General features: G+C 40.5%; 1 protein-coding gene across 1 annotated transcript in view; it reads left to right on the forward strand.

Moving 5' to 3' along the window:
- ctnnd2a (catenin (cadherin-associated protein), delta 2a) overlaps window positions 1-26,784 on the forward strand; it is a 547,011-nt gene that overhangs the window by 144,435 nt on the left and 375,792 nt on the right. Inside the window, exon 3 of the mRNA XM_036558377.1 lies at window positions 17,427-17,542. Within this exon, the coding sequence (XP_036414270.1) occupies window positions 17,427-17,542 (116 nt within the window). The remainder of the gene's footprint in view (window positions 1-17,426; window positions 17,543-26,784) is intronic.

The following is a 26,784-nucleotide window of genomic DNA, read 5'->3' on the forward strand; positions in this document are numbered from 1 at the left end:
TGCTGTTGTAGTTTTGGCATATTTTGAATAAACAATGGCCAGTTGGGGTCCTGGCAAAATTCTAAGTAAAAAAAAAATATAAACACAGCAGGTCCACAGATTTGTTTAGATTTTTTAATATGGCCCTTTAAGTGGTTGAGTTTGACACCCCTGTCTTTAGTTAAAGTGCCTTTGAAACTGCTATAATGTAAATTATCTCTGTTCTGATTGGCTGCCCTGTATTGTACCTCATTCAAAAAGAAAATTTTGAAATTTTAGAAATTTTGTATGAATGGGCGGAGCTAAACAGACTGCAGTGAATATATGTTAATATGTTGGTTTTTGTGACATCACAAAAACAGTGAATTCAAAACAGGCTGTTTTGCAGCTTCATTTCTGTATATGGACTATATGGTACATTAACCAGTGTTTACATATTACGTCACACTCTTTTATCCAAAGAAGCATGAAGATTTGGGTTTTATGGACCATTTAAATCAGTGAAATCCACTACACTATTCACTACGGAACCCTGGGAGGAAACAGTACCTGGATTACAACAGGAGCACATGGATTAACACAGCATTTTGGTCATCTTTTAGTCTCACAATGACTTTAATACATATATTATTATATGAATTAACTAAGAATGTATATTAATATTCATTAATTAAATAATACAGTATTGATGCAGTATTGATACTTGGCCCTCTGTGTATCAGTAGTATATTTTGTATGTATACAGCAACTTAAGATTCAAATTATTCAAACCCATAGTGCTGTCAAACTGTTTGAAAAAGCTTTGTGTTAGAAATAATTAATACTGAATTACACCATTCTTTAGCCGTGGCTGGTGGTAGTTGTGACTTTTAAGGGTTCAATCGGTGGTGAAACCCCCAGCATTGTTTGATGGTGCTTTCTGAAACAGTGGACCTAATGGTATGGTAATATAGTAGACTCCAGTCACTCTTACTGTACTGAAGGACAGCATGTCTAATTGAGTTCATTTGTTCGCCCATGCCACATTAACCATAAATTACTAAGATGATATTTTCAATAGATAAATCCCTTCTTGAAAGCTTGAGTGAGGCCAATCCATTCCCTCTGCCTTTATTACACTATGAAAAGGTTAAGTGAGATCCACGTTCTGCAGAGGGAGGGAGGGAGGGAGAGAGAGAGAGAGAGAGAGAGAGAGAGAGAGATTCTCTTTCTTTGCAAGACTAAAGACTACCTGCTCTGTGTTATTGGATGGTTACTTGCTATTACGTCCAGTGAAATCTTGAATGAAGTCCAGAGGTACGGCCTTGCCTTTGAACTGATTTAATTAGGCCAGTCATCGCAGAATAAAGGAGGAGTTCACAACAGCAGACTCAGAAAATGTTTTTTTCATGCAGTTTGGTAATAGCCTTCCTGTACGTGCCAAAGACTTAGAAAAGATGATACATTCCACAGACTGTCAGTCTTGAAATAGTGACACTATCTTTTGATATAGTGTATTGTATTTTTGCAGTATAACAGCTCTATATACAGTCGTATGCAAAAGCTTGGGCACCTCTGGTGATATATCATGTTTTGTTGATTTTCTAAGTGAAAGTAAGTTAACACATCATCTACAGGGAATTCAAACATGGCATTTTTCTGAAAATTTAACTGCACAATTACTATTTATTTTTAAAAGAAGTAAAACATAACATAAAATGTGCCTACGTACTATGTATAGTCATTCTTAAATTACAAACTAAAAATAAATTCGATATTCATGAGGTGAGTCTGTATTTGGAATTGCACTGGGGCATATGTCTCAAAAAACTGCATAACTTGATCTTTAGGAAGTTCGATAATGAATATTTCTTGAAACTTTTCTTGGCTAAAATGCTACGCAAGTTCATGTGTAAATTACAAATATAAAATAAATGTGTTATTTACAAAGTACATCTTTATTTGGTGTTGCACAAGGGATGTGTTTCGCAAAAGTTTTGTAACTCGATCTTAAGGAAGTTCTTTTAACCCCTGTTTTTATTTACCTACCCAACTAGTAAGCTTGTTCAGTTTTCTACAGAGGCATTTGTAATTTACGAACTATTTTTTTATCCAAAATGTGCATGTTTATCTGGTATTCCCAAAAGTTTTGTAACTTGATCTAAAAGATATTCTTTAAACCCTTGTTAACTAACAATGTAATTAGTAAGCTTTTTGGGTTTACTACGTAAAAGCGTTTGTGATTTATGAACTATATTTTTATCCAAAAGCTATGTCTGTGGTTTTGAACAAGGGTGTGTTTCCCAAACGTTTTGTAACTTGATCTTAAGAAAGTTCTTTTAACTGTTGTTAGCTACCTACCCAACTAGTATGCTTGTTAGGTTTACTACATAGAGGCATTTGTAATTTATACATTTTTTTATTCAAAAGGTGCATCTTTACTTGATATTGCACAGGGGTGCGTTTTTGAAGACTTTGTAACTTGATCTTAAGAAAGTTTGTGAATTAATGAGTTGTTTCCTTAAACAATTTGTAAATTATGAACAAAAAATACTTTTCTTATTCACAAACTGCTTCGGTTTTTGGATCTTGCTTGAAGTTTTAAGTTTTAAGCATGAAAAATGAGTATATAATGAGGGCAATATAATAAGAGTAATCATAATGCTGATAATATTTTATTGTATTTATTAGTATTTAATTCATATACAATTCATTATACAAGTCTAGAGTCATGGCCATGTTATGATTTAACCAGTCAAACCTGCATGTTCAAATATCTAAGCCAGTATAGGAAGATGGTGATGATCATCATGTACCTGCAGATGGTGAATGTCCAAAGAATACTGTTTCTGAACTGCTCTGGCATTTGATTTACACTATGCAGCCTATTTTCCATCTGAAGAATATTGTAGCGTTTTTGTTTTTTGGTTGTGATCTTAGCATTCTGGGGGATGCGTTGTGTTTCCCGCGAGCATCCCATGAAAATTCATACATAATATTCAGAGTGTCTCATAAGTATAGCCATGAGTATTGCCGTGACAGATTTTCCTGCACTGCAGTTGAATACAGTTTGGCAGACCTGCTTGACGGTAACCCCCTTTTTGCTGGTTACATAACGTTGCTGTGTAGCGTAGCTTTACCCCATGGACCTGCGTTTGTGATGCACACATGCGCCGTGCCTTCCCGCCGCGCCGATTTCATTACGTAACCTGTCAGCCAAAGATATGCTAATAACCTCAGAGTAATGAGTGTTCCCCCAACCAGAATGCAAACTCTAGCTGAAGGAGTTCTTTCTTTATTGACTTATTTAGCTCTGCAGATGAACATTCTGACCAGCTCACTGACAAAATGTCACACTGAGATTATGGCGCTGCGTGTTGTGATTATGAATAGCCTTGTGATGTACTGAAACTATGAACACTTCATATCCTGCACTTACAGACTCGCCTGCAGTATTTTGACCAAAACTATTTACATTTACTTGATTTGTAACACCTTGTTTTAACAGCATGTAGAGTGAGTGAACCAAAACGTTCTCTTTATAGTTATTAGACTAGCCGAAAGCTTTAGTGAGCAATGCACTGCAATGCATCTCACCATGTTTAACAGACACTGTTTCTATTTTTGATGTCATGTAATGTTGATGTTCCACTTAAACAAAAATGCACAAAGTGAAACTAATCCATCATGTAGAGAAAATAAGCTATGACTCTTGTTATAAATGGATAAGAATGTATGTTTAACTATAGTGATGCACTAAAATCAAAATTCTTGGCTGAAACGGAAAACAAAATTCAGGACACAGTGAGCTGAAAACCGAAACCAAAAAAAAGTGCGCAATAACAGTTTTACAGTGTGTAGGCTACAGTATTTGTCTACCAAATCCAACGTCATTGGCAGGAGAGAACAGTTCCCATCCAAGGCAATGAATTCACTTTGGTGCTGACGTTTTTTGCTGTTGATCCGCTGCTGCTCATACTGTTTGAATGTGTCTGTGCTGACCAGCACAGGAAAGCAAAGAAAAAAAAACAGCATTTTTAGTTGTAGTTTCTCATTTTCATTAAGGCATATAGGCCTTAAACTGTTTTCATTACCATTAAAATCTTTTGTAAAATGTTCATGGTATGCTTTTTAAATGCTTTTTAGTTTTTTTTCTCTTGTGGCCAAAAAACAAATGTAATTTTTACCACATTCGGCTGAAAACATTTTGGTGGCTTAAATTTCAGTGCATGCCTAGTTCAGAATATTTATTTATCAGAATAAACAATAGATTTAAAAGAGAAAATCATTCATTTTAAATCAAATTAAAAATTAAAAGTGAAAAATTAAAATGAAAAGGGGCTAGAAATGCTAACAGTGTTTTAAACTGAGCTGAAAGCAGCTCAGATAGGAACGTTTTGAGCCTGAATTTTAAAGTGTCCAGTTTTGCTTTTCTAATGCTGTCTGTCAACTGATTCCATTTAAGAGCACCATATTAGCTAAACGCTCCTTCTCCACGTCTAGTCTTCACCTTCAGCAGGTAAGATAGCGAAAAATATTTTAATCTAAATTGATTTTCCATTGAAGATGAGTAATGTAGCCAGAACACGCCCCCAATTTGCAGTTGATGTCTTAATCTACTATGTGAAAGTTCTGTAGTACGGTGGGCGATATGGCAAAAATATAACATCAGGATGGTTGAAGACGTTTTCAGGATACGTGATAAGTATCACAATGTTAAGTTTTTCTGAGGGGTGATAAATTGGTCTCAACTTAATGAACCAGTAGTGCCACATTTTAAACCTTCTAGCAAAAACCAAAAATGTACAATGATTTTTATTCAACGTTCACAAACTGTACTGAACTTAATCCAATTAAACAGGCCTAATCGTGCTCTGAAAAGAAATATACAGTTTTTTCAGTGTTAACTACTTACAGCATTCATAGTATATTCAGAAGAGCACATAATGATGAAATGTATTATGATAATGATGAAATACTGTCATGTTGCTGTCTTCTAGTCTGTACGTTGTTTACGTTTTGACTTGATGCGCAGGTTTGACATTTCCAGCGTGATGCAATACGGCACTTGAATGCTTGCTTGCTGTTATAACAAGGTGTCAAAACCCCCACATCAAGAAATGTGACAATAAACAATATTCTGATCAGTGCTTGTTTGCATATTGCAGCCATTGGCAATAAAGGCATTGTGTAGGACAGTGTTGCAACAAATTAAAAAACGATATATTCTGCAGTAAAACTGCCCACGTTTGTGCTGGCCAGCAGTGGCTACCCCCAGGAAACAGTGGTGTTTGACCCTTTTTGTTTTGACATTAAAGTGTAATGCATTGGCTGCAGTGCTACACATTTTCACATGCTGCCCCAATTTCAAATAAATGGACTAAATTTCCTCATAGACGCTATACGATTTGGTATTTCACTTCCAGCCACTCCTGCACTGGCCGGCTCGTAACCCTTAGCCTTTGTGCTATTTATTAGCTGGCTAGTTCAAAAGGGACCGGAAAATAAAATCCTAAGCAATAAAATCAAAGCAAGTGTTCCCTGGAGTACGATGCAGTTCCCTAGCCCCTGGCCTTTCTCCGTAAACCTCTGAACTGAAACCAGTGGTCACAGGGAAAGCTGCAGTACTGCAGGCGTGGTAAAAGAAGTATAGTCTTTTCCAGATGGCCATAAATATCTGTTAACTAAGACTGGCTCAGTGTACAGAGCAGAGGTGCTGGACTCAAGCCCTGGATGATAGACCTGGCTCAAGAGAGAGAGAAGAGAGAGAGAGAGCACTCATCTCTGCAGGGGTGAGGACATCCAGGAGTTTGACAAGAGTTTGACCACAGTGGTGCTGTTTCACAAAAACCTAGCATATGGCAAAGTGACAGGGCTGGGCAGTAACGGAATACATGTAACAGCATTTTGTAAACAGGTTACAAAAAAGGTGACTGTTACAGAAACATACAGGTGCATTATAAAGAGAGGATGACTACCAGCAAGACTACATTCAACTATATACATGCAAACTCATTGCCTTTCATCAAAATGAGAAGAGAAGACGAAAGAGCAAAGTTGGCTTTTATTATAGCATAAATGACTTTTCTTCAGTAATTTTTGAGATGTTGAAACGTGAATTATCATTATCATTAACTAAATCAATCTGCTCCCACTTAGTTTTTGTTCGAAATGAATGCCTTTTAAAACTTATAGGACATATTGATTTCTGGGAGATGCCAAAACTACTAAAAGGTAAGGCTCAGAGTCCAAACACCACTTTATAAGCCAATATAGGCCTTTTAGTAGATAGAACTCAAACGATGGCCAGACCATGTGCCCGGGATTTTAGAATGGACTAATTAATGCTGATGAGGGGTCTCACACTGACCTTTGAAAGTTATTCTAGAGTTTCCCATGAGTGTGTTTTTGTTGTAGCCCACTTAGGAGAATCACTGCCACGACAGCCATATTGTTTGAGTGTGGGATATCTGGTTTATTTGAATTGAATTAAAATTTTATTAGCAAGAAAGCACAGTAGCAATTTTTCTTCATTAGGAAAGCGAATTCTTTTAATGTTTGTATATACATTTTGACACTTCTTTAGCAAAGTTTTATTGAATCTGTATTACTGTGTGGCTTGGTATGGCAACCTTAACATGACTACCAAGAATAGACTTAACAGCCTTGTAGAGGTAGCAGGTAAAATCATAGGGGGTACGGCAGGTCCAGCTTCCTGATACATATATACGGTGTGATTCAAAATGATTCATCCAATATCAAAATGATTTATTTCACTTGTAAATCATTACAGAACAATGCAGTAAACTGTAAATGGTTTAAGTGAACATGAAGTTTATTATGTAATTTTACAAGTGCTCAGTATGAACCTCCTCCAGCTGTACAGACATCAACACCATAGTCATATTCATCCCATACTCGATTGAGCATGTCGGGTGTCGCTGCACTCACGGCTCTTTCACTGCGATTTCGGAGATCATCTAGTGTTGTGGAACCAACGACGAATGCTCTGAGCTGTTGGAGCTTCACTGCCGATGAAGAACACGCTGCATAGTTATGACTGATTCACTCTTATTGAAGTGGAGAACGCAGAACGCTTTCTGCTCAGGGGTCTCCATTTCCTCACAGGTTGAAGGGAGCCATCTTCCGGTGACAGTCACAAACTCTATGACCCCCTCTTTCATTTGGTATGTGATTGGTTCCTAGGCACCTCATGGTTGTAAAAATGTGGCGCTTTGAAATCGAATTAATCTTTTTGAATTACCCTGTGTATAAAACAAGCGGGTTCTAAGGAAAGCTAGTGCCACCCTGTGCTGTCTAGATCACTCCTTGCTACCAGAGTTCAAATTAGGTCCTTCAGATCAGCATTTAAGAGTACCTGCTGGAAGAACCAAGTGTAATAAGACATTTATCGTCTCTGCAGCCCAAAACGTTACAGAGTTAAGTTTTTTATTTGTTTTATTTATTTGTTTGTTTGTTTGTTTGTTTGTAGGTGGGGATAGGGGTGAAGTTATATTTGTCTTGTGATGTGTTATGTTACATGTGCTGCTGTTGTTGCGTTAAATGTTGTGTAGCAATGCTATTTTGTCTGCCAACCTAATTTCCTCATGATGGACAATTAGATAGATGCTACCACCAGTCCCCCCCCCACACACACCACTCCCACTCCTCCCTCTGAAATATCTTAAATAATCTGGATTTCAGGCTCTTAGTTAGTTGTGGGCTGGTAGTCACGCAGCATTGCTTAACATTATACCAAACATTGACTGGTATTCTGCTAAAGAAAGGGTTTTATGGACCATAAACTCAGCTTTCAGTGGAAGAGAGATGAACTTGTGATTTTGATTCTAAATCCAGAGATTCAAACAGAACCTATTTTCCTTCAGAGAGAGGAAAAGAGAGGGAGGGAGGGAGAGAGAGTGTCACCTGAAGCATGCAGGGGTTTATTCAGGCATGCTGATTACATGGCCGATTGTCCTGTAGTGTCTGTGGGGGAGTTGGTCAGCTGACGCTGGCACCCTTCACCTCCAGGGAGTGTAACAGGACACTTCAGTGCAGGCCTGAATGACTCCAGCTCAGAGACTCCATCCTTCACACAGTGACAGGCTTCACAATAGCACGCTCCTACACAGAGAGTTTCTGCATGTGTGGGTGTTTGAAGAACATTTACATGTCACTCTCTTATTGAGCGGAACATAAATGATGACGCCAGTTGTAGAAACCATTCAGCTTTTTGTCTAATAATGCTTCTGTAATTGGCAACATCAACTTTTTATATCAGCTGCTGCATCTTTTATGACAGTATGTCATTGCTCTTACTGTGTGTAGGTGGTTGGTTACATACAGTGCTGTGCAAAAGCCTTGAGAAAATTTATATCTAAATCTATTTACCTGGGAAAACATTAACACTGGAATAAATGTCAGTCAACAGTAATACAGTATATTCGGATTTGATATGAGTGGGTGTGTGTTAGCCCAACCATTCCTAAACCTTTTCTTCCGGAAGGCCAGTATTTACAGCTAATATTCTGCTCTAAAAATAAAAATTCCTAAATGGTTTTTGTCTTGGTTTTGTGTTTTTGTCCGTCAGTGTTCTCTCACTGCAAAACTCTGCATGCACTGAGGAAATACATCATCTAACTATTGGGAATCCCCCAGTGGAAATCCCCTGATGTACAACAGAGGTGAATAAATACAGGAGTGATATTTGGCCTCTTAGCATTAGTGTTAGCTATCTGGCTTCATCTGCATTGGAGTAGGAGGCAAGTAGACATGTTTACAGCAGATGTAGTGACGGTAATATTTTTCATTTTGGCTGGAGTGGCCCTTTAATTAGTGTGAAACATTATGTAGAGGTTATTTAACCTTTATATTCTTCACACTGACACATCCCCCTGGTGGAGGAATTAAACATATCCATGCAATGACTCAAGTTGCCTTTATAGATATTAATAGCTTTTATGAAAGCAAAAAAATTGTTACTTTACTGTGTTAAAAGTCCACCTGAACTTTAAAATTACATTTTTACCTTGTTCATTTACATCACTGGCCATTTTTAGCTTGAGTCATTATAGCACATCATTTAAAAGACAAAACTACAACAAAATAATCATATTAAGTATTTTTCCCACCTCGAAAACATCATCATTTTGATTGCACCACCGTGTACCAGTGAGTAAAAATCATACTAACCAATAATATCTTACCCTCTGACAAACCCCCAAATACGGTAGAAAATGCTCAGCTGACTTGGGTCCTAATACTGTTTCACCCTGTCACCATACATAACCAAACGCTTTCTAACCTTCAGTCAGTATTTATGTGTACTTATTCCAATGTTATAAAGGACTCACTGCCAAGATAATTCAACTCTTTTTGTCTGGCGTAAGACTTTTGCACTGTACTGTCCACTCTGAAACTCTCTCCCTCACACATGCATTTGGTTTCATGGCTGATAAACTTAGTTTCATGTTTCAGACCAACAGTAACGAGCGGCAGTTTTCCTTTCATTCTCTCTTCATCTAGTAATGAGTGACTGGATCGTTTCTCCCTTCCTCATCCTCCTCTCATCTCCCAGGCTGATAGAAGAGTCAGACTGTGGGCAGAGGAAGAGGAGATGACTGCCAGGGAGTGTACTAGGCAGCATGTTTGGTATGCACAAGAGTGACCACACTTATCCGCTTGTCAGTCGCCATTCATTAGCTACTGGCCATGCTAGCTGCAATGGCGTGAAACAGAAAAGCAAGATTCTCTTTCTTCCTTCATTCTGCTTTCACCAACACAATAATAAATCATTTAATGAGTGTATTTTAATTATGCTACACGCTTCCATCCATTCTAATGGAGTGGGTCAGCATACACAGACTTTGTGACCTAAGATCCATGCTCCATCCACAACTGCCTTGTGTTTAAAATGTTAGCAAATATCCTATTCAAACTAAACTTCGAATCGCTTCCTTATTGATTTAGCAGTTTAACCCTTTTCACTGTAGCCATAAAATGCAATTTTCACCTGTTTTGGAGGCCCCTCTGTTGAACTATGGATTTTTTAATAACCTGAATGGAATATATTTTTGTGAAAAGGATGTACAAAACAAGAAGTGATCTGGATTTTCATCTTCTAAAGTGAGCAAGCAAGTCAACATCTATTAACCTGTTTTTATTGTGTTTAAAAGCCATTTTGTGGCAGTTTTATGTGATTTTTGAACAAGCAATTGTCTGTTTCATCACAGCACAGTAGTCTTTAAGTTAAGTACCTTTACTGTCATTATATTTATACACTTTTGCACAACATAAGGACATTCTTTCCTTCACAGCTTTGAAAGCCAGAGAGGGTTAAGTACCTTGTTCAAGGACCCAACAGTGGCAACTCTGTGGACCCGGGTATTGAATCCACAACCCTGTAATCAATTGCACAGGGGTCTAACCACTTAGCCACCACTGCTTCTTTGTAGAGAGGAGTGAGTTGTGGTCGCAGCAGGGGATTCTCACCCCTTTCCCTTCACCCCATTGCTCACTAGCAGCCCAACACAAAGTCTCAAAAAATTCCACAGAGAGCCAACAGGGAAAATATTTTATTACACTTACAATTATGATTTCATTGATTAAAACAGAGGATCCACACAGCTGACCTCAGAAGCTTCAACAGCCCCCAAGATTTACTGACCGGATCATTATAAGTGCAGACAAATATGAACATAAACCTTTTCGATTTTAATTTGAATTATCTTTGTATTTTCTCGTTTGTAAAGCACTTTGAATAACCACAGTGTATGAAAGGTGCTATTTAAACAAACTTGCCTTGCATAATACAAATATTCAGTGTAGCCTCTCTATTTTGCTTGATTTTGTAATAGAAAGCAACACATTAAACACGAAAAAGTACATTTTCTAACTCACATAATGAGTTAGCTGGTGTTTGGCAGCTACCAAGTGCTGGATGACATGCTGAAGAAAGGAAAGTAGCAGTAAGAGGTCTGACTCAGTTCAATAGATCTAGATGCATGTTTTTTCGCCTCTATTTATTGGTAATTTGTCTTCAAAGCTTTACTTTGAAAAAGACCTGTTTTTTTCTCATGTGAAAAAGAGTGTACAGCACAGAAGGGTAGTTACTCGTTTTGTCTGGTCTGAGGCACATAAAGCCTAACAGACTTTACACTCCGAATGCGATTTTTTGTGCAGTATTTCTGGACACCAGCAAATTAATTGTGTACAACTGATACCAAATTATTTTTTGAATGCCAGAAAAGCGACATTATTTTATTCGCTGTCTGCTTGATATTTGACAGGTTTCACCAGCAACATGATTTGTTTTGTTTTGCTTTCTTGTGGATGGTGCTAACATCTCAAAAATCAGCTCAAACGGGGCTCAAACTGTGTTACAGACATCCGAGCGGTGACCGAAAGTTATCAGAAAGTTCCAGCTCCTAAGGTGACGAAACTCTCTGTGCTCCTTTTACTTTTTACAGAATGGAAAAGTTTGCCCATTTTGTGAGGAGCAACAGAGATCCTTGTCACCTGGAGACATTCTGCCCATTTGTTTTTGTCGCAACACAATCAGGCTCAATACTATATTTTTCTTAGTTTCAGTTTATGCTTTTTTTGTTTTCTCAGTCTGAGATTTGATGACCATTTCACTTGTGGTCCAGCCGTAGGATCTTTACTTTTGAAAGACCCTGTTTGTGACCTTTCATCTGTGATGGATGAATTACGTATGAATAAAAAGAGAAACCGTTTACTTTGACTTGCACTAAAAATGTGAACATAGCTAGCATTTTGCCAGACTAATAAAGAGGTTGACATAAATATGAGGTTCTATTTTTGCAAATAATTAGTCATATTTAAAATAACATTAGTTGAATGTCTACATATTGTAAAAACAAACAAACAAAAAAAAATCCATGCCCCCTTTTTACAGATTTAAAGTATCTGACCCAGTTTGCCACTAGGGGGCTTGCAGAAAGAAGAAAGAAACAAAGTTATGATAAGTTACATAATAAATATCATATGAAATGAATAACGCGCAAAATTAGAGTTTAAAGCACTGCAGTATTCATCATTGGGTTGAATGAGATTTTTCGCTGTTACAAAAGAACGCATCTGTTAGCATAACCTGGATAGGTCAGTGGCATTTAACGTGGACATTGTTTCAGTCTGTAAGCCATTTCTTTTTTTTTGCATGCACGTCCCACTGCTGCAACTAGCAAAGCGTCCAAAACTAGTGTTTATATACGACTCCCAGACTGGCTGCACAAAACAGCACCTCCTCTGCTGGAGCTCCTGGCTCAGACTCTGCTCTAATTTAGCGTGAGTCGGATCAGACGGGACGTTTAGCGCTGAGCGATGTAGCCGTGTCCAGGCTGTGAATAATGCATGGCTGGAGCTAGCGACAAGGCTGAGTCAGGAGAGAGCACATTTGGCACCAAGCATTATTACCCTCCCCCGAATATGGAGACACATTCTGTCTGCATTTTTTAAAAATATTCATTAGATAAATGTTTTTCTGCAGCCTTTTTGTGTTTGTGTGTGTGTTTGTGTGTGTGTTTGTGTGCGCATGCTGCCTCATAGGCTTGGAGGCGGGCCGAGCAGGCAGCAAAAGTTCCTCCAAGATGGAGATTTCAGTCTGGCTGAGACAGGAGGTGAGAGAAAGAGAGTGAGAGAGAGGGAAGACAGAGAGATAGCAACACATTTGCTGTTTCGCCCCCGACTGCGTTTGCGATTGACAACCATTCTGTGCCGTTTTCAATGAGGGGCCGCCTACTTTCCCCCGCCCCCTCTCCTATCAGGCTCTTTTGGGCAGGAGGCACGAAAGCGTTGGCCAATAGGATCATGGGAACATGCAGGAGAAGAGTTGGAGAGGAAGAGAGGCAGTGTACAACGTAGGGTTTCCAATAAGTGTGCATAATATGGCCAAGATTTAACAGAACAATGCTTGAAGACTGTATCACAAAACGTATCACAATGAGTAAAGCTGCAGATATCTGAACCTGATGGGTTTGGTTGTACTTGTATGTCATTTCCCACATATATTTGGGGCTCGGGTGAATTTTATATCATTTTTAACTTTATTTATCCATGATCTAATGATGGCTGTTATTGTTTCAACATACTGATTTAACTAGGCTATCATTAGAAATGTCAGCTTTTATTAAGGACTTTTATTTAAAGTGATGATGGGCCAGTTTGGGTCAGTTTTAGACAGAAGTTTGATGTGTTTGGGTCATTTTCTGTCCAAAATCTTCATAAAGTTGTTTGCATCAGGACGGGTTTGGACCACATTTTCCAGCCTCTGGTTGGTTTGGACTCTATCAGAAATTTCTCGGACTGTATTCAGGTTCAGACCAAAATTTCAATATTACAATATTCAGGTTTCTATTGTTGGAACAGGCAAAGCAGTATTGCGTCATAGAAAATTGAATTCAATGCTTGGAAAAATAATTTTAAGAAGAAGAAAAGAAGAGAATAAAAATAAAAATAAAATAAGTGGCACCGATAAATAAATAAAAGAAGATAATGGCAGTTTATTTAGTCACTATCCACTGATATATATTACTGGTCTAAATCTGACCCTATTTCAGGCTGTTGGTCATCATAATGCCCAGTCTTAGTTCCAAAGGATACTAACACTGGTGAAGTTCTAGGCTCTCAAATGGCACAGATAGACCTCGTGGGGGGGTTGAGACCCTGGTCCTTTTCCCTCAGCATGTACAATTGCTATTTTGGTTGGTGTGTATAAAAGCTTCTATTTTATATCACCTCTGCCATTCTTCAAGATCTGCTTTAGCTCAGCTCAGCCCAACGGGAAAGGAGATCATGGGCTGGCTTAGTTCTACGCTCCTGAGCTCCCCCTCTGGCACAGTACCGACCTGGCAAGATTCTGCTCAGTATTACCGAACTGCAGCGCATCACTACAACCCGCAATCCCACCAATAAAACACTGATCATCTCTTTAAGAAAATGGCACATTCCACCAAATATAATGATGGCAGTAATGAGTGTTAAAAGCTACACCAAGTTTTCATTATTATAAAAAACAGAGATGGACGTCTTACATAAGTTTGAACTAAGTTCTACAGTGATGAAATCATGCGGTGAGTAAGGCCATGGCTTTACATTTTGACAGCTGGGGGTAAATCCCCTAATAGATAGGAATGTATTTGGCTGCCTTTGGATAAAAAAACTCTTAACAGTACATTTAATTTTATCTGCAGCATGATGACAGTGTCTCTCTTGGTAAGAGTGATTGTAATATACAGTATATATATATATATATATATATATATATATATGTTTATTTCATGTTCGTGTTGCCCTTTTTCCCTTGAGCCCCCAAAATGTCTATGCACAGCCTACTTTTAAATGGAATGGAAACAAAGGCAGATGCAAACAGGTTGTACATTTTAACTATTGAATTAAATCTCTGTATGAATATTTCCAAATAAATCCAAACAATGAAAACTGACAAGCTGACAAACTCAACTAAGCAAACAGTCTGCAATAATTCACAAACTCATTCTTAAGTAAAGTAGTCAGAAAGCCATCACCAAAAGAAGTCCCACCAACTGACCCAGAAAACCAAGCAAACTGTTGAAGAGAGTCGGCTGAATACAGGTGTGTTAATTGCTTGAATCTGCCCATGTCAAGTAGGAAGCGGGAGGGACTTAATTAGGCTAGTCACCTAGCAACAGTACTAGAGCAATTTTCTATGGGTGGGTTTTGTGTCTGCAGGACAGGTGGGAGGAGCCACTTTTGTGATGAAACGTTGCATGCTCAGTGCCCCAGGATGGGGGGGGGGTTCGGGGGCTGGATTCTCTGTTGCCATGGCGACCTTTGTGCCTGGCTGAGCGGCTCTTGTGTGTGTGGCTGAGAGGCAGTGACTGGCTCCGGCTCTAACGAGTGCTGGAATTCGTCTAATAGGCAGCGGGCTAGCAGAGCAGCTGGAGCTGGACTTCTCCATCCGTGGGGCTCAGCTGGAGCATGGTCCATGCGCAGGTAAAGCCGCTTTCATCTTTCTCTACCGGGCCAGCGGAAGGGGACAGGTGTCTCTCTCTATTCTCTAGCTGGACTCTGAGAGTGTGGCAGGTTTCCAGTCAGCCAACTTTAGTCTATTCCCTCATGCACTCGTACGTGTGTTGTATATGAGCGGAGCACTCTGTGAAGCTTTGAATGACTTTTGTTTTTGGAAGAAGTGAAGTGCGCCTTGTTCAGACGTCCAACTTTTTTCGGGTTGCTCTGACAGGAGGTTTGTGTATAGTGAAAGAACAGAGGTGTTTTTTTTTTCTCCTCCCGTCTGTTTGGAGCTGTTTTGTTCCTCATCGATTTTCACTTGGAGGCCTAGCAAGACATAATACGACCACTGAAGGCAATATGTCTTTCACCATCATGTAAGTACAAAGCGGGGATTGATCTGTTTCCTCACTGAAAGTTGGGAACCACACACATGTAAGCAAATCCATGAGGAAGGGGGCGAGAGAGAGGGGAGGAGGAGTAGAGAGAGAGAGTGAGAGGGGATAGAGGGGGTTTGTAGCTCACCAGTGCATTTGGTGGTGCCCAGTTTGTGGGCAGCAACTGAGGCAGGTGGGAATTTGGGATTGAATGGCAGATAGCGAGGTGTTTTGGAGGGAAGATACCATCAGCTCATTCGAAGCTCAAATGGCTTCGAAGGCTGGATCAATAAACCCTCCCATTGTGCCATCCTGAGCGTGGCCGGGTGGATCGGGCTGCCATCGATCCCTCTCAGTCTGGCGGTAATTAAAGCAGGTACGAGCCTAACGAACAGCAGAGGAGCCTTTGATTGAAACTCTGATTCTCTCATTTTGGCTGCATTGGGCCTGTGTTTGAGAGAAACAGAGATAAAGGAGCTGAAGTGGCCACTCTGGGATGTCCCGCAGAGGCTTCGCCTTACTTTGAAGCAAGGACATGTAATGTCATTGATGCAAAACACCGCTGTTCCACAGCACCCATGGTGCCTGCATTATCAGAAAAAAGGGTACTGTAGAGGTACATCTTTGTTCATCAAGGTACAATCATTGTAAATGTACCTTCGAAGATACAACAATGGTCTTAGGGTCTAGTTGTGAACCTTAAATTATTTTTAGGGTATACATTCTTACAATACCTTATACTAACAATGTTTTGCTATCCGGTGTCAACCAGAGGAGAATGGGTTCCCCTTCTGAGTCTTGCTTCCTCTCAAGGTTTCTTCCTCCTGCTCTTAGGGAGTTTTTCCTTGCCACTGTTGCCACTGGCGACGCTCATGGGGGTTTGGACCTGCATTTCTTTCTGTAATGCTGATTTTTCTGTAAAGCTGCTTTGTGACAACACCTGTTATAAAAAGTGCTATATAAATAAACTTTGCTTGCTTGCTTAGATAGGGTACTTACATTGGGTACGTTTTACTTCATATATACTTGCACCCTCCATCTTTTATTAGTATATCATTCACATAACTAGCATTGTGGTCAACCTCTACATAAGATTTACACAGCTGAGTTATTCTAATTTCATTCCTTTGAATGTAATGTCATATATTTTTCTACAAGGGTTTAAATGCCATATATAATGAAGTCAGGGTCTAGAATTGTTGCTGGCTGTCCAGGATATTGCCCTTTTAATGATGCAACCAAAAGCTGTTTTAGTGCTAATACCTCCCCCTTGTGGAGAGTCTTCAGACTGCTAAAGTGAGTGAGTGAGTGAGTGAAAGAGTGAGCCCACAAAACACCCATTTTCACACTGACAGACTCTGGCGGTTTGATGAAAAGTTCCTCGAAAGCTTGGAGCATGTCAGCAGGGGGTGCTCTCCTAACACCGTGCATGACTTGGGGCAGGGCTCAGCTGGGGACGGGCGCTTGTGGCTGAGTGCCTGGAGGAGGCAGGTTGGAAGCAGGAGGCTGAGCGATCATCTCTGCCATCCTGTCGCAGAATGGGCTATTACTGGTGCTGATGATGCACTTTTGGTCCCAGCAGGGACATCTACGGTGATTATCACCGCTGAGGGCTGCTCAGAGATCCGCCTGTCTGATTTACGACAGACGCATGTGCGGTTTCACTCGGGCAAACGCTGAGGACCCCTCTCACCGGAGCAGGACACTTATCAAATCAAAATAACACATCCGCATATAAGTCATTTTAATGGCAATGCAGAAAACAATAGCTGCTTTAAAGCGGGCTGAAATGGCCGCTTGTGGCCGGCTTATATATGAGTTTGTGGTTATCTGTAGTTCTATATGTTCTAAGGATTTATGCATTAATGATGATATGCCGCCATTCAATAAGAAATTCAGTCATGTCCAATTTTTTTCCAACCATTTGCGAATCACAGTCGCATTTAAATAGCATACTGTTGTCTAATGCTGTGCGGAGAAGCTGATCCCAGAGCTCTTTGATGCTTTTCTAATGTTCCTCACTGTCACTAGTTTGCATGTTGATACCTCTAAGCATCTCTCTCTCTCTCTCTCTCCCTCTCTCAGGAGTTGCAGTTTGAAAGACTGACTCGAGAGCTGGAGGCTGAGCGTCAAATAGTTGCCACCCAGCTAGAGCGATGCAAACTGGGATCTGAGACTGGCGGCAGCATGAGCAGCATAAGGTAAGGAGTCGAGGATCTGAGTATGCATGTTTGTGAGTGCAAGACTTCTTAACATTTTCATAGTATTTTTCCTTTTCCAATATACACTGAGTTTGTTAGGTACACTCATTAGCCATTTAACCAGAAACACCTACAATATATATGTGCTTGCGGCACAATTTATTAGTCCCCATCTACGTCTCCATGAATTAAAGGCACCACAGTAAGACCATCACCTACTAGATGTTGATAGATTATATATATTCATTCTCAAAACGGCAGTGATACTGACATGATAGTGGCTTGTTGTGGCATTTTATAGCACAGTATGGTACAGTTACAAATCTGTGATTGTTGTTATTTCCACTGCCCAGTGTTCCCGAGTACCTGTGCTGAGTATGGTTACCCTTCTTGTTGTGGTACCAAGCATACAAAACCAGAATATATAGGTGGAACCAGAAGTATTGCACAGCATTAATTGGTCAAATGCAAGCGTCATAGAACCATCAGGGATTGTCACTTGACTCAAAGAACAACCATTTCTCAAAGGCATTAGCCTGAATCGCTGTGACTCTACTCATAAAACCAAATGCTGAGGAAAAGATAAATCAGAACCTGGATCTCCTCCATAGTTGCTACAGTTGTTTGTCGTTGCTGTTAACTTTACCATAGCCTGAGAAACTGTGACCACTGCACAACCTCCAGAGAATGCCACCTACTTGCACATCTGTTATGCGATGGGTGGGCTCAGCCTTAGATATCTGATACCTTTTATGGGCCACAACTAACTGGATTTTGTCTGTTTCATTCTTATTTGCTACCCAAACTTATGTGCAGCAGGTTTTGTCTGTCTGATGGGAAAATAACTTTGCAACCCACTCTGCATTCTCTGACTGAGCCTTTCAGAGCAAGATATAGTTGCTGGATTAAAAAAAAAGCATCTGTGAAGTTTATAGCATCCTGCCTTCCGAAAGCTATTGAAGATCTTTCTTTGAAGCATTTAGTAGCTTTTAAGCAAGATATGTTTACCGATACATACTGATGTGTTTCCCACAGGTTTTTCCTGTGCCCTGTTTTTAAAATCATCTGCCCCCACAGGTCACACTACAACAACAGTCTCTGGCTGGTTATTTTGCATGTCAGTCAAAAGGCCCTTTTTTGTCATAGTAGGCGGTTCCTGCCCATGTTAAATAGATGAAATGCATCTGACTGTCTGGCGTGCAAGACAATGCGGTGGGAAACTGACACTGGTACTTAGCTAGCATATGGATAGTTCTGGGTTTGGTTTAGTAACCATACCACACTGTCTGGTGGAAGAAATGCTTTGCTGGGATATTTTGCTGGGATTTCTACACAACTTAGTGTCACTGCTGTGTTATGTATCCAGCCAACAGTAGTCCTCTGGCCAGAAACTGACCACTGATGAAGGGCTAGAGGATGACTAACAAAAAACAGTGAATGGAAAAGATGAGCTGTGGTGTCTAAATGTACACCAACAGTAAGTGTTGAAGTTCAAGTGTTGAAGTAAGTTTCTGTTAGAGATGGTTTGTGGTGCTGGTGAGCAGTGGTGCCTTTGGGCTTTTAAAGCACGTTTTTCTGGGTTGTGTGTGTGTGGGGAGTTGGCAGCTATGACAGTGTGAAGGTGTGAGGGTGCACCTGAGTTAGGGCAGCGTTGTTTCCACATGAGAGGAGCAGGTCTCGGTTCTGCCTGCCTCCCCGAGTCACACACACATTTTCTGCATGAAGGAGCAGCAGCTGGGTCCTTGTGCGCACACACACACACACACACACACACATACATAGTATCTGGGTTTGTGAGCCTTCTGCATTGCTGGAATCCTAGCAAGTGTAGGTGTAGCTCAGCATTATGTCAGAAGGGTTTTGAACTCCGCTTGTGTCCTTGGGATCCCCTGCATGGCACACACTCACATTGTTACTGCTCTGCTAATTACAAAACCTGAATCAGGCAAATGCAAAAATTGCAGTGCAGCGGATCTGTGACTTGCAGAGTGGGAAAAAAAGAAAAAACTTATTTCAAGAAAAGACCTTTAGTCTTTTAGACAATTTACCTCCATACTTTAAATGTAGTTCTTTGCAGTGGATTTACAATGATAATGTAGCTAACAAGTGATAGAAGCTCATTTCCTGTTAGTTAGCATTGTGCAGTCTGCACGCCTACACCTTCACACACTTACCACAAGATGTTAAGTGATGTCGAGTGTGTGATTTCTGACTATAAAATGACTAACTAGCTAAAACGGTAGTTTAGCCACCTAAAGCCTAAATTCTGCATGTTCTTTTGTCCATTTGCATAGATAACAGTGTATACAGTGTCAGACCCCTGATGAAAAGTCCAGCTTTTGTTGGTGGCTGGTTTCAGATGGTCTAGCTGGGTCCTTAATGGTCCAGGTGGTTGTGAAGCTGGACATCTAGCTGGACTAAGCAAAACTTACTCTATGCTGGTTAAGTTGGAGGGTATGTTTTCGTTTGAGTTTAATGATTCAGCTGGTCTGCCAGCATAACCAAATTGAGCAAGCTGGTCAACAAGCTTGGGCATGCTAGTTGACTAGCTTGGGCATGCTGGCTGTGGTGGTTGACCTGCTTGGTCATGTTGGTCAACGGCTTGGTCATGCTGATTGATGAGCTGAACCATGAAACTTGAATGAAAACAAACCCTATGCTGGTCAACCAGGTTACCTAGCTGAACTAGCTTAAGCTGGACAAGATGTTTTTCAGCAGGGAAGCCAAGATATGATTGGTGGAGTTTGCTTCTTTAATTTCAGACTGGAACTACAATGCTAATGTAGCCAAGCTTAGTGATGGAAGCCTGTAATTGTGTCCCAATTCAGGGGCTGCAATCTCCGAAGGACGCAACCTACGAAAGCGTGTCTTTTGAAGGCTACATAGACCTGCGAAGGCTGAACCGAAATGAGACGGTCTGCTCTACGGCGGATTTCCTGTTTGCGTCACAACACCTTATTTCCACCCTTACTGTCGCGTCACGAAACACCACTCCTGTCAAGTTCTTTTAAAGTTCTTTAAAGAGCCAGAAACTTTGATCTTAGTTTTTTTATTTTTTCATTTATTAGAGCGGGAGCTGCTTCTCTCTGTCGGCTCCTTGCTCCCTAAAACAGAACGGCACGTTAGCGTAAGTTTTGCTTCAGACCACTTTGGCTTTTTTAACATTTGTATCGTTAGCAGTCAGTTTAAACCTGACACTTATATTTAAGAGTGAGCTCCTCAGCCACCGTTTGCTCCTCTGCTGACACCACCATGTTCTCGAATCCTCGCCGGCACGCAATGAACTTCGAGATATGTTGGCTAGCGAAGGATGCACCTGTTGGATTCCTTGTTACCATGGAAAAGAAGGACACATTTCTCTGCCACACATGAAAGAGACTTCGAAATGGGACAGCCTAGTCACACTGCTGTGACGCAGTCGGCCTTCAAATGCAGCCTCTGAATTGGGACACGGCTTATATCTGTAATTTGTTATATTGTTTAGAAAACATTAACAAAAGTGTGGACAAAATTCAGGCTGCTGCTGTTTTTAGCTTTAAAAAGTACGATTTTTTTTAAAAGTAGGAAAAGCAAATTCATGTTTATAGCCAATATAATATACATTACTCTTTAGCTACGTTCGCCTTGTGGCACCAGTGGAAAAGAGAATATATTTGCATTAAGGAGAAACATGGGCACATTTTATTTTTTGCAGAATGATTCCTTTATGTATAAGAGCATGTCCCAGAGATTAGGAGTGTGGGATTCCCTTTGTGAGTAAATGTTCTTTAAGGTCCCCGAAATGAGACAGTAATTAAGAGCATTTAACTGTTGTCCACATTGTCCTCAGTTGTTAATTAGGTTTAGCTATTAGCACCTTGCCCTTGCTACTGCTTAAGTATGTGTGTGTGCAAATGGTTTTCTTTGTGAGCGAGAGGCCTTTTAGTGAAGTGAGAGAGAGAAGGGGGGGATCCTGTCTTTCAAAGGTCGATTAATTAGTTTGCAGGAGTGCTGACGGCTTTGAACTCGAGCTGCACACACGCATATAAACTCACACGCAAACTCACATTCATATTCATATTTGTATTCCTGCCCAGGCGGGGGACTGACAGGTTCGGGTGGCATCTCGAGCTTCTTAAACAAGCAGAATAATGGCGTTCAATTATTAAGAAGCTCTGCAGTGCAGTGACACTTGAGGCTCTGTGCGCATATGTGAGTCAGTGTGTGTTTGTTAGACTAACTGTGCAGAAATGCTGAGGATGTTGTCCTGCCCTACGTCTTTGCTCCTCTTGACTCATGAGCCACAGCTGCCCTAAAGAAAAGATTATTCTTGCAGCCTTCTAATGAAAAACTGTGGGTAAAATCTAGAGGGACTGATGTGATAAGTCGTTCTCCGCTAGCAGGAAAAAAGCCCCAGTGCCTCAAGGCTGCTGTCAACAGTTCGCGAGGAGAGGAAACTGTAATGTTGCGCTGTTCCGTAATATTGATTCACCTTTTTAATTTACTGTAACTGGACTGGGCTACAACAGCAAAATCAAATTCAACCTCCAGGTGCGGCAGCTTCAATGAAAAGTGCCGGCTCATGCTCCGCTCGTATTAGTCCGACTCCTCCACTGTGGGGTTTGGGATCAGGCTTGTACAGCTCTCCATAACAGATCTAATATTTAGTCTTTAGGAAGAAGAATGTTGCCTTTGTGTTGTTGTGTGTATTTGTGTTTCTTTGACTAGTTTTGGACCATTGTTGTATTGTGTCATAGTGTTCTGTGTTTCTAATGGGATTTCTGTGTGCTTTTATTAAGAAAAAGCCAACTTACTGTTCTTCGTTTTCTTATTATTTGGTCAAAAGTTTTCAAAGCTACTCCTTCAGCTGCTTTCAAGCTCGAACAACAAAACTTTGCAGGATCGTAGAGCTTGTATCTGAATAGGTTGCTTGGGCTTTTATAACCAGTTGGACTTACGGTGTTCATACAGTGTTCAAGCATGATATTTTCCATATGAATGAATGAGGGAATGCTTAACATTTCACTTATATAATATATTATGCTGATACCTCTATCTCTTTTTCAACCACAGTCAATATACAGTCAGCCAAATGTTTTTTCACACTTCTTTAATGTCACCATCATACAAGTACACTAGCAACACCTTAGCAACCACCTGGGATCCTGTGTCAAAAGCCAAACAACACTTTAGCAACCACCTGGGATAGCATAGCAATGGCCTAGCAACACTTTAGCAACCACCTGGGATACTATAGCAGTGGGCTAACAACACTTTAGCAACTGCCTGAGATAGCAAAGCAATGGCCTAACAACACCTTAGCAACCCCCTGGGATACCATAGCAATGGCCTAACAATACTTTAGCAACCACCTGGGATACCATAGCAGTGGCCTAACAATACTTCAGCAACCACCTGAAATAGCATATCAATGGCCTAGCAACATCTTAGCAACCACCTGGGATACTATCGCAGTGGGCTAACAACACTTTAGCAACCGCCTAAGATAGCAAAGCAATGGCCTAACATCACCTTAGCAATCACCTGGGATACCATAGCAATGGCCTAACAATACTTTAGCAACCACCTGGGATACCATAGCAGTGGCCTTACAACACTTTAGCAACCACCTGGGATACTAAAGCAGTGGCCTAACAACACCTTAGCCACCACCTGAGATAACATAGCAAAGGCCTAACAACACCTTAGCAACCACCTGAGATAGCACAGCAACAGCCTAGCAACACCTTAGCCACCACCTGAGATAACGTAGCAAAGGCCTAACAACGCCTTAGCAACCACCTGAGATAGCACAGCAACAGCCTAGCAACACCTTAGTAACCACCTGGGATACTATAGCAGTGGCCTAACAACACTTTAGCAACCACCTGGGATAGCATAGCAATGGCCTAGCAACACTTTAGCAACCACCTGGGATACTATAGCAGTGGGCTAACAACACTTTAGCAACTGCCTGAGATAGCAAAGCAATGGCCTAACAACACCTTAGCAACCCCCTGGGATACCATAGCAATGGCCTAACAATACTTTAGCAACCACCTGGGATACCATAGCAGTGGCCTAACAATACTTCAGCAACCACCTGAAATAGCATATCAATGGCCTAGCAACATCTTAGCAACCACCTGGGATACTATCGCAGTGGGCTAACAACACTTTAGCAACCGCCTAAGATAGCAAAGCAATGGCCTAACATCACCTTAGCAATCACCTGGGATACCATAGCAATGGCCTAACAATACTTTAGCAACCACCTGGGATACCATAGCAGTGGCCTTACAACACTTTAGCAACCACCTGGGATACTAAAGCAGTGGCCTAACAACACCTTAGCCACCACCTGAGATAACATAGCAAAGGCCTAACAACACCTTAGCAACCACCTGAGATAGCACAGCAACAGCCTAGCAACACCTTAGCCACCACCTGAGATAACGTAGCAAAGGCCTAACAACGCCTTAGCAACCACCTGAGATAGCACAGCAACAGCCTAGCAACACCTTAGTAACCACCTGGGATACTATAGCAGTGGCCTAACAACACTTTAGCAACCACCTGGGATACCATAGCACCAATTTTCTTAAACCAACTTAGACATCCATACCTGGCAGATGTGGTTCGCTTAAAATGAACCCTGATGCAATGGCTCTGTTAGTTTGTTAAAGCAAGTGAGAACACTGTCATGTGAACTCAATGTGCACCAAATAAGCGGACCAAGACCCCCTGAGCGGGTCGCTCTCGGTTTGCTTCAGCACAAACGGTTCGTTTGAAGTACATATGCAATACACACCAATGACGTCTAAACGGACCAAAGACAGAAGAAACGGTCGACTTCTCTCTGTTAAACTCCTTTGGTACATGGAAAAGACGAGCTTTGACACATGCCTGTGTTTTATCATGTCTTCATAAGCTCTGAATTGGCAATTATAGCATGGATGGGTCCCATTTTAAAACGAGACTGAGGCATGTTTGAGGTTACTTCATGTACACATTTGACTGCACTCATAAATTATGTATTAAGGCACCAAGGTTTCTCCGTTTTGTAAAAGCAGTAAGCCACTCAAGGCCGTTACAGGGATTTTCATCCTGCCTTGTGTTGTGCAAAACCACAGTAGCGCAGGGAGTCTCAGGGCTTATTGCGCTAATATCACAAGACAGGTAAAACAAGAGATAAATAAAACCAACGAGCCCAGAGAGAACAGAGAACAGCATGATTCAGAAAGTTCGGTGGACATTATCTCTGCTTTTGTACCTGTATAATATCTGCCCGATCAGTTGTGACCTTTTACTTGTTTGACTTTTGTTTAGATCTTTTGGTTTGATGTTAAAGAACTAAAATGCAACAATGTATCATTTTCTACTTTGATCTTTGATTGATTGATTGATTGATATAATCTGTCAGTAAAACAGAAAAAGCTTTAGTGTTAGGATGATACAAAGATTAGGTTCAGAGTTACTGTTAGGTTTAGGTTTTGTATTGGGTTACACTCGGAATGCACTCATGTGGGAATTGTTGGCAGATGCTGTTATCCAATATCTTTCATGTACATATCTGCTGATGCTGATATCCGATTTTTCATGTAGATATCTGCCAATACGTGTGCTGATACATTTAAACATTAAAAAAATTCAATTTATATAATGGGGACTACATACAGGATTAGGAGTACAAAGAAATAGAACACTTATAAGCAATTACAGATAACCTGATTTCATTGTGCATCACTAGTTTAAACTGGTGGTTTAAAATAAAATTTTAAATAAAATAAAACATTTTTTTCTTGCCCCAATTGCGGTCAGTCAGCCAAGATATGTTTCACATCTGCAACTTGCTTCTTTAATTTTGCATTGAAGCTTTAATCTATATGATTATATTGTGTAGTCTTTGAAACTAGACAAATGTGTGGACAAAATTCAGCCTTAAAGATGGCTATTTCTACTGTTTTTAACTCTGACTATTAGAGCTGCGCCATCGGTTCAGGCCATAAACATCAAAACTCGATTAAAAACAATAAAAAACACCTCTAAGATAATGCTAATTTCTGCTAGCTCACCTATGGGATTCTATTAGTATGTTGGCACTGAGTTGACACCAGTTCACTCTTGTTTTGACCCTTGTACATTAAACATTAATATTTAAGCTTGTAAATTACATTCCATATGTTTTATTTGAAGTTCATAATAGACATGTTAACATACATTTGACCTTGTTGCAGTTTTATGGTGATTCCTTTAGTAAAGAGTCCTCATACTCAAAGTCAGCGACATGTCTAGGACTTCAAAAAGTGACCTTGATTCTTGAAAAATTCATCCCATTCATTGGAAATCAAAACGTGATTGTGTGATCCTTCGTTCAGTTCCTAAACATATTAGTTGTCAGAGGTTAATGAAACAAGCCTTCGGTTCAGCTCCTGAAGGCCTAATCAGTAGGAGAGCTCACGTGGCTGCATCTGCATAGCTACAACAGAGAAAAGAAACCTAATTGGATCATTTTCCTTTGGCTGGTGAGAATTTAACCCTTTCGTTTCCAGCTAAAACTTCACATTGAAGTTAGAGTATTACAGAAATACTTTCAGAGTTTCAATACAACAGTGGTGATTCTATTAAAATATAAAAATATAAAATGAAATAAAAATCACAGACATTTTTTTTATGTCGTAGAAATCATTAGGCCTTCTCGGAAGGCCTAGAAGGCCCTGAGGGCTCCCCTCTGAAAATAAAGTGTTACTGACCTCTCCAGGCTGGAGATACTGCTCCAGCAGACTAGCTTTGATTGCCAAATGAGTCTCTGGGGAGCTGGGGTTAGACATACAGAGAAAGCTCTCTCAGTCCTCACCGGACCCCTCCGTCTGAGTGGCTGAGAGACAGACTCACCCTGGTGAAGGAAAAGTTCTTGTTCTATAAGTTGTGCTTAAGTTGAAAGTCTTAAGCTCTTGTGCTGGAGTATGGCCTGTAAGAGCGTTATTTGCAGAGCGTGAAATAAGCTGGCGTCTGTAGCCTTCGCTATACGTGGCAGAGAGGATTACTATTCTGAGCAGGGGCTTTTTGCACATGAAAAAATGCGAGTGAGACACTCCGATTTCTGACATAGATTTGACAAAGTCCTTCGGGCAGATAGCATACGGTGCTTTATGTATAGCAGTTGGCTGAAATCTGAGCTCTGTTTTTGGTCTGTATCCTACTTTGAGTAGACTTTTGACTATGAAGCCTTTCACAGAGATATGCAGTAGGATTGGAAGTTT

Source organism: Colossoma macropomum, unplaced genomic scaffold, assembly GCF_904425465.1.
Source record: "Colossoma macropomum unplaced genomic scaffold, Colossoma_macropomum, whole genome shotgun sequence".
Classification (NCBI taxonomy): domain Eukaryota; kingdom Metazoa; phylum Chordata; class Actinopteri; order Characiformes; family Serrasalmidae; genus Colossoma; species Colossoma macropomum.